General features: G+C 44.1%; 1 protein-coding gene across 1 annotated transcript; it reads left to right on the forward strand.

Moving 5' to 3' along the window:
• The first annotated feature begins 7,123 nt into the window (after nucleotides 1–7,123).
• Nucleotides 7,124–8,741, forward strand: LOC117836651 (uncharacterized). The gene is made up of 2 exons (XM_034716119.2): nucleotides 7,124–7,800; nucleotides 8,437–8,741. The coding sequence occupies exons 1-2, from the start codon at nucleotides 7,124–7,126 to the stop codon at nucleotides 8,636–8,638; spliced, it is 879 nt and encodes a 292-aa protein (XP_034572010.1). The 3' UTR covers nucleotides 8,639–8,741.
• The last annotated feature ends 277 nt before the right edge of the window (nucleotides 8,742–9,018 follow it).

The raw sequence follows: 9,018 nt of genomic DNA on the forward strand, positions 1-9,018 counted from the left end.
GAGAATACGATTTTTATGATATTTGGTAATATTATGGGGTTTAGAAAGTGAATACTTATGCCACCGATTTTAATATATTTTTATTTAATAGTGGATATGTGATATAGTCCATAAGGAATACTACCTAGAATTGAGAATGAGGAGAAAACATTGATATCAAAGAAAAACCATAATCACCTCCAGTCATTACAAGATTAAATTACGAAAAAGGAGTAGGATAGTTGTTACCCCTAATTAAATGTTTCGATGGAAGAGAAGTAGTTGTACTATGGTATTTATGGGTATGATTGTCATTTCACATTGATTTTTCTAATACTAGGTCATCCTTGGTGTTTGTGCAAATGCCGTGCGATGGACAAACGTTGAAGAAACGACAGGAGAGCACTTTAGTGGTTACACTCCTAGGCTGGTTTGATATTGAACACAATTCAATACCAAAGTCTCCAATATCAACATCTAAATGGAACCTTAGTTACTTTGCATGCTATAGTGAACAGCTTTATGTTTTCTGTGCATCTAGGTCTCTGTATTGAAATGCTAATAGTCACTTGTTTTACTATCTTCAGTGTTTAGGTGGGTGACATAGTTGATAACTGAAAGGTCCCAGGAAATGGTATTGTTAAACCGACTGATTTCAGGGTGTTTGTGACATTGTAGTATTGTGGTGCAGATGCCACTTATGGACCAGAACATTAAGTACTCTCTTTTTTCTTTTTCTTTTTTTTAAACAGCAGGAGCACTGCTCATAGTGCTCCTTCATTCATTTAAGGAGGAAGTAAGCAATAATTACATATGTAGGTTCTAATACATAAGGAAGAGCAGCACACACATAAATAAAGAGAAGAGCATACACATAATAAACTAGAAAAGTTCAGGCCTCCAACAGGCCACAACTCGCTGCAAGATATCATCCTTGACCAAGCCAAACACCTGAACATTGTCTGCTCTCGAAACTGCAAGATGGAGTTGTCTCTGAAGTGGTCTCTAAAATCAAAAGTAATGTTTTTGTTTCTTTTTTTTTTTCACATCTCCAGTGTGAATTCAAATGATGTCCCACCTGTTTTGATTCATGGGTGTGAACTTTCTGTTACATGGTAGCATCTTCGAGTGTGATTTGTACTTCTCTGTCAACGCATCAGTGCTTGCTGTTATTGGAAAATTACCTCTTCGACCAATGAAAAGTTGGCAATGTATGGCCACTGACAATTTTTGTCGTGTCGCGGTAACGCTTTGAGAGGCACGGGCGCAGAAGTGTCTACGTGTTGCAATAACATTAGTTACACACATACATATGTCGACAACTTCTTGTAGCTTCAAGCAACAAAATAGTACATACCGTGAAAATTGTGATGTTCTACTTGTTCATGAGATCTAGGAAAACATAGAATTGCGCTATTGAAATGTCAACAATATAATTTACCATATGTGCAATGTGCAAGTTCAGTTAAGTCTATATGGTTTCTCTCTTTAACTCATTAGCCTATTAATCATCACAAATGACTCATCATGGTTATTATGCTGGGAAATCCTTACAAGAATATCTTTACCAACCATTTAAATATCCTATAAAAGTTCTTCCTAGAAGCTATATATATATATATATATATATATATATATAACCAACTCAAATAATTCTTAATTTAAATATAACAAAATATGGAGCTGACAAAAGAGTTTACTACATGTGCAACTAACTTGAGTGTTTCCAAAATAAAAGAGAAACTGAAACATAAAATTACATGAAAGGCCGAGGACGTTAGCAGTGTTGAGGCTTTCATGTGAGGCAAGGTGGCTAGGTGCTTTGATGAGTGTACGTAGCGCCACGCCCACGCATGCTCCCTCGTATGCCATCTCTTGTCTTAGAGCCACCAGCAAACAACGACTCCCTTGGATTGATGCTTGCTTTGCTCTCAATGGGCGAAGCATCCCTTATATGTATACCTTTCCTTATACTCCCTCTATACTGGTATTAGGAGTCATTCTAGCGTTTGGATGGAAACGAGTAAAAGAAGTCGTTCTGGCGTGGTTAGGCAAAATTTGACGCTACTGCCACTCCGCTTGGGCTCCAGCGCTGCTATTAACGCGCCGTTCGCCTCCCACGACTCACTGCCGCGTTAATCGCTATTAATAGTGCCGCATGCCGCTCGCGTCGTCCACTCGCCTGCTTGCCTCTTGCCTCGTCTACTCGCTGCTCGCGCTCGCTGCCAGACGCGCGTACGCTCGCCGCTCGCCCAAGTCATGGAGTCCAAGCCGGCGTCCGAGGAGATCGTCGCGCCGGAGTGACACGTAGTACTGCACGCACTCGAGTCTTAATACCGCAGGCACTCCAACCGTCGGACCTGCTGAGCTGTGAGCGCCAAACGAACGAAATTAACGCGCCGAACCGAAAAAATGAGTGAACGAAAAAAAAGCGCCCAGGCGAAACAAACGAACGAAAATAAGGCGCCATCGGATAAATTTGAGCCAGCGCACAGCGCCATGCAAAATCCACATCCAACTGGGGGTTCGAACACTTGACCAGCAGCCTCGGGAACGGGAGTGCTCACCACTTGGTCTATGAAGAATTATTGTATAAGGGACACCCGCAACGCTATTTAATAAGGGCAAAGAAGGAAAACTTCCCCTTAACTAATTACTCTTGGTAAGCGCAATCATGTCTTAAACGACTTCTAATACCAGTATGGAGGGAGTATGTATACTTTTTTGTGCTGGACTGCATGCTCTTCTTTTATCCTCCACAACACATTGACTTACTAATGTTGAATCTAGACTCAAACATCAACAGTCCAAGAATATCCTGGAGTCAGATGCTATATATGATGTGTTCAAGTCTGCCATTGAAGGGAAAGAGCACGATACGTTAGAATGCTGAAAATGTTATTTTGTGAATTTAAGTATCTTCTAGACTTGAATTTTAATTCTCGTAGGAAAAAGTGTATTTTTCATCCCTCAAGTATTACAAAAGTGTGACATCATCCCTCAAGTATCATTTGGTGAAAATTAACCCTTTAACTAATTAAACCGGTGCATTTATCATCCCACTTTAGTTTACGCCGTTAACTTAATATTAGACATGGCTAAGTAGTGATTAATAAGGTGATTAATAAGGGATGAAAAATACACTTATCGCAGTGTTGTAAGATCTTATACTGTCCAAGAAGCTGTGACAAAGTAGCTCAATGCTCTAGCTACTTATCGCAGTGCTCTCAATATAGTTTAGACGAGGAGCTCATGGTTTGGCTAGGTCTTAATTAATGGAAGCCCTTTCCAGTTAGAAAATAAAAACATCAACAGTCCATTAGGCCTCAAAAGCCAAATATGATCTTGACGGTAGAGAGACACATTCGGTGGAAAAATTAAGGTTGGTCATTCTAGAAATTGTTCGGGCTCAAACCACCAGCGTCCTGTGTAGTTGCCCTGTTGATCTTTCACCATGGTAACGAGATGACAATGCAAGGACACGGAAATGAAGAAACAGACTGGGACAAATTTTGGATGCATAACTTCGACCTGACTGGAAATTAGCATTCGATTATTCCAAACATGACGACAAAACCCGATACTAGCTGATCACTCGCTTGATCGATAGAACAACGACAACGACTAACAAATCAACTCCAGAAAAAACAAAGTGCCCGCTGATCAACCATACGGCGGCGCAAACATACATAGATGATAGATCGATCGGACTCAGCAACGACGAACACGCGACCAGTTTAGCAGGGAGGCAAGTAGGCCTGCACCCACATGTCACGGCCGTCGTCGACCCTGAAGAACGTCGCGGACTCCCCCATCATGGCCTCGCTCCTCAGCGCCACGCTGCTGAACACCACGACGCCGTGCTGCGCCGACTGCCCCGCGCACGGCCGCTCCATGGCGACGCGCTCGATGCAGAACCCGGCCGAACCCCAGACCCATAGTGCTGCGCAATACATAGGTGAAATCAATCGTAGCAACATTATTCAGGGATGAACGCGATCCATCTGTGCATGTATGTGCTCATACATGTCATTAACTAGTAACTATACCAAGAAGCCAAGTCGCCAAGAACAGAATGCTGGTGGCAGCCGGAAATTTTAACTTATATACTGACGCTTGTCAAGACGTACCTCTCAAAGTAGTTCAGGATGTCTTGAGAGGTCAGAGGGTTGCCTTCGGGGACGGAAACGAACACAGTTCGCGAGTCCTCGGGCGGCGGCGTCGTGGCGATGACGAACGGCGCCATGAGCTCCGGAGCTGGCACCGGGTTGGGGATCAAGAACGAGTTGCAATCATCTTCGTACCTGCGCAGCATCGCGTGCAGGTTTTCGTCGAACACGAGCCTCCCGACGTTGTCCCGGATCATGGTGACGCCGCGCGCGACGAGGTCCTTGTGGAACATGAAGAACCCGAAGTCGACCAGCAGCTGGCCCTCGCCGCAGAGGTCCATGACGGTCCGGATGCCCTGGAACGTCGGCGGGATCGCGTAACCGTGGAGGACGTAGGTGTACATGGCGTTCGCCTCGTAGACGATCCGGGCGAGGGAGATGTCTTCGGGCGCCATGGTAGTCACGTTGTGGAGGACATCGTCGAAGCCCAAGGTCGTCTCCAGCCAGAGGAGGAGGCAGATGGCGTTCTGGGTAAACCTGATGGCTGGAGGAGGGAGAGAGAGATGCAATGCTTGGTGTAGGAATGAGGGAGGGGCCTGCTGGGGTTATAAGGAGTTAGGGCCGGTGAAGATCTGTGACTGTGTGAGTATGTAATTGACCGAGACTGTAGCACAAGTTCACAGCTGTTTCGGCGAATCTGGAGAGAGGGCAGTACATTTACTGGTGTTAGTAACTTAGTACAATAGTACCTTTCACGTTTCCAGTAACTAGAATAGTGAAATTGCTTCATTTACTGCATATCTTTGTAGATCACAAATTCAGATTCACGTCACCATTGTGAAACAAACTGTTGTGGCCAATTCCGCTTGTTTTGATTCACTGTCCATGAGTGTGAGCTTTTCTCCATTATGTGCCAGCGCACCACCTTTTAAGATAATTTTAACTTGTCGATCGACATATTTATGTTTGCCGTTACTACGTATCTTCTTCTAGTAATGCAATCAGCCAATAACACGGCAGCCTGCTATTTCCGCCCACCTCCACCCCTAACTAGTAATGTACAGTCACTGACAACTTTTTTGTCACGTTGCAATGACGCTAACTACACGCAAACATATGTGACGACTTCTTTTAGCTATAAGTGACAAAATAGTATATACTCTAAAAATGTAATATCACACGTGTTCACGAGATCTAGGAAAGAATATAATTTCTTCAAATTGAACTATGAAAACGACAATAGTATAATTTACCATGATGCATTATGCTCACGTTCAGCTAAGTGTATGATTGTTGCTCCCTTGTAGCTCGTTAACCTTTTGATCATTCCATAGACTCATCATGGTTATCCTGTTGGGTAATCCTTACAGTGGTATCTTTACCAACAATGTACGTGGAGATCGATAAGACCTATTTCTCGAGGAGAGAGAACCCAAAGCCATATGTAACTAACTCAAATGTGTCCAAATTAAAAGATAAGAACTACGAGCTGACAAAAAGTTAATATATATGCACCTAACTCGAGCGTTTCCAAAAAAAAAATAACACAAAGCTACACAGGAGGTTAGTAGAAAAGCTTTCATGTGAGACATGGTGGATACATATACATTGCAGTGTGCCCACAGAGCTATGCATGCTCTCTCGTGTGTACTCTCTTGTCCGCAGCCACCATCACTCAACAGTCTTCTTGGATGCATGCTTGCTTTGATCGAACCCTTTTTTAACTTTTTTCCCTAGTGGGTTGCATCCTCTTTTCCTTGATCTTTCCTCTCACTGGGTGAACCATTTTTGGCTTTTTTCTGCTGGGCTGCATGCTCTTTTCCTTGATCTGTGCATGTAGATGGGTTACATGCACGTCACCGTTTCAGTTGCTGCTGGCGGGTCAGGGACCTCAAATGCCGATGATCGCCATGCTGGCGGTCTGATATCCATCGTGGACCTCTTTCACAAGCTCGATATAGACATGTTCCACTAGCTGGTGCACGACCTCATCCACCACACGGTGACCGTGCATGCTAGATCGTGTTCTAGGATTGCCGTGTACAGCCGCCACAAACTTCATCCGCTATGTCTCCGCGCTGCAGGCCCACACCACGGCGTCACTTACATGTTCTAATATTTTTACCCAAGCTTTTATATAGACTAGAAATTTTAAGAGATATATGCATTTAGATCTTCACTCTTGTTTACTAATTGCTCTTTAGTAATGCTACAGTATGTTAATAAAAATCTCAGTGGTTTTTTTAAGTGTGCATATATGTAATGTAGGGTGACCAATATTCGCATGATTAGAATCAGCCATAAGAACACCTCCTTGATTGATCGCCATGGCATGAACGAAGGGAGAGAGAAAGAACCCTAGGGAGATAAACTCCAGTAATTGTCGGTTTTCGTGCTTTCCCACTGCTCAAAGCTAGGAGAATGAGTTCACCTGACGCTCAAAGCCATTTCGGTTAAGTCTACCTATTTTCCTAACTCATTATGGTATCAACAATCCCATATGGCTCATCATGATTTATGCTAGGATAATCCTTACAAGGTTGTATATCTCTTCACCAACAATGTGAACATCTTAAAAAAGTTTTCTTTCCTCAAGAAGCATCGGAGTTATATGTACCTAACTCTAATATGTCAAAATGAAAATATAAAGAAACATGAATGTGAAGAAAGTAGATATGGATGCACCTAACCCGACCGTTTCCAAAATAAAAGAAAACTCGTAGCACAAAGCTCCACAAAACACAAAGGATGTTAGTAGTATTGAGGCTTTTCATATAAGGCAAGGTTTGGCTAGGTACATCGACGTGTGTCCACAGTGTCATGTATGCTACCTCATGTGCACTCTCTTGTCTTGTAGCCACTAGCAAACAACAACCTTCTTGGATGCATACTTGCTTTGCTCTTAGTGGGTTGTTGCCTTTTATTCATCTGGGTTGCATGCTCTTATCTTTATCTAGTGACCTATCCATCTAGGTGAACCTGTGCATGACATCATTAACCTTCCTGTTTGGAGAGCGAGCTCGTCGACAATCACCATGGCCAGCCTGACTACCATGGAAAGGCTGCTCCTCTTCCACAAGCTTGAGAGCGACTTGTTCCACCGTCTAGTGCATGAACTTGCCCAAGACCCAGCGACCATGCAGTGGGTGATCGCGCTATGGCTCTGGTTCGAGTCCGCTGGCCACCATGATTTCATCCGTCGTGTTGCTGCATTGCCAGGCCCCGTTGTGCTGCGGTTCGTCGAGGAGGCAATTGCATGCCTCCGTTGCCTCACCAACTTGGGCCAGGGGGCCACAGCCGACGCTAATGACAACCGTGACAGGCGCCTACCCTGCACAAATGCACTCCTGAGCAAGCCCATCGACGACGTGGGCTACTTCCAAGGTCGCCGTGAGGTCTTGGATGACATCACTCATCAGTACAGGAGCATCTGCCTCGCCATCTGCGATGCTGGCAACAGCTCCACTTCCATGCCAAGAAACATAGGCAGTGTGCACGCTTCCCCACTGATGGTCAGGTCCTCTGTTTTCCCCACCCCAAGAGTGGCACCCTTGCCACTAAACCCAATGGCAGCACCCTTCCCACTAAACCCCATGGCGTCCCCATGGATCCCGGTGCAAAGCCCCCCGCCAGACGACTATCGATCCCTATTCATCACCTTCTCCAAAGGCTACCCCATCAGCAGGGAGGACATCATGGAGTTCTTCAACTCGTAAGCCCACTCTCTCATCTTCTCCATCAGTGTGTATATACACCTACTAATCCCTTGTGCGCGTAGTGAGGGACGGACCCTGTCTATTTATTGAGGCATCTTGTAGTGGCGGTACACGTGACTTCTTGAAGTGACGGCCGATAGTTGCGTACTTGCGGAGCCTTTACATTTTCAATATCCGCTCAACGGAACTTGTTTATATTTCCAAATTTATCCAACAGAACTTTCAAGGATCCTGAAGTACCCGGCAATAGTTACTTGGCTTTTACATTTTGAGATGTATCTGACATATATTCATCTAAGTGAACATTCGAAACCAAGATTTCAATGACCTTATTTTGGGTACTTTACAAAGTTTTTAATCATATTAACAACTTTAAATGTAATTTCAAAACCTTATGTTGAGATTCGAAAGCTCTCGATGACAAAATGGTTGGGATCTAGAGTCGGTGGATCAGTGGCAAAGAGCTTATGGACCAGCTAATTAACATATCAATAAATTTGCTCTCTGCAAAACAAGTGAATTAGTCTATGCTGATTTCTGTTCAAGCTTCTCCACAAGGTGCATGATTGTTCAGGATCATATTACATATACAGGTAGCGCTAGATAATTTGTGCATACATGATGCATTGCAGGATGTTCGGGCCGTGCGTGGAGACCGTGATGGTTGAGAATGTGGCGCCGGGACAGCAGCCGGTGTACGGGCGGGTGGTCCTGCGCAGCCCAGCGATGATCCCGGTGGTGCTGGAGGGGGAGGAGACAGCCAAGTTCATGATCAAAGGCAGGCATCTCTGGGCCAGGATGTACATCCCAAGCTCCAGGCTCTCCGACGCCTGATGCCGGCCACTGCGCTCTACAGATAAGAAGCCGGGTAAGAGCAGAGCTGGAATCTGGAGCCTACTAATGTTATACGTCTGTAAGCCGGGGTATAAGCTGTGACCAGAGCTTTGCTGAACTGTTCCGTCGAATAAAGAAACTGAGTGTCAACTATTTACTGTTTGTGTGTCTCTGCTATGTACTCCCTTCGTCCCAAATTACTATTTATTTTGACTTTTATAGATACATTAAATTTGCTATGTATCTAGACATATATTAGCTTTTGTACATAACTTTTCGGTATGTATGTAGACATATAATATGTCTAGATACATAATAAATTTAATGTATCTATAAAAGCCAAAACGAATAGTAATTTGGGATAAAGGGAGTACATACTA

Source organism: Setaria viridis, chromosome 9, assembly GCF_005286985.2.
Source record: "Setaria viridis chromosome 9, Setaria_viridis_v4.0, whole genome shotgun sequence".
Lineage (NCBI taxonomy): Eukaryota > Viridiplantae > Streptophyta > Magnoliopsida > Poales > Poaceae > Setaria > Setaria viridis.

Bases quoted from the DNA above. Each gene is read 5' to 3' on its own strand.
- LOC117836651 (XM_034716119.2), top strand. From the start codon at position 7,124: ATGGCCAGCCTGACTACCATGGAAAGGCTGCTCCTCTTCCACAAGCTT. The intron at 7,801-8,436 runs GTAAGCCCACTC...GATGCATTGCAG, and splicing joins ATCATGGAGTTCTTCAACTC to GATGTTCGGGCCGTGCGTGG.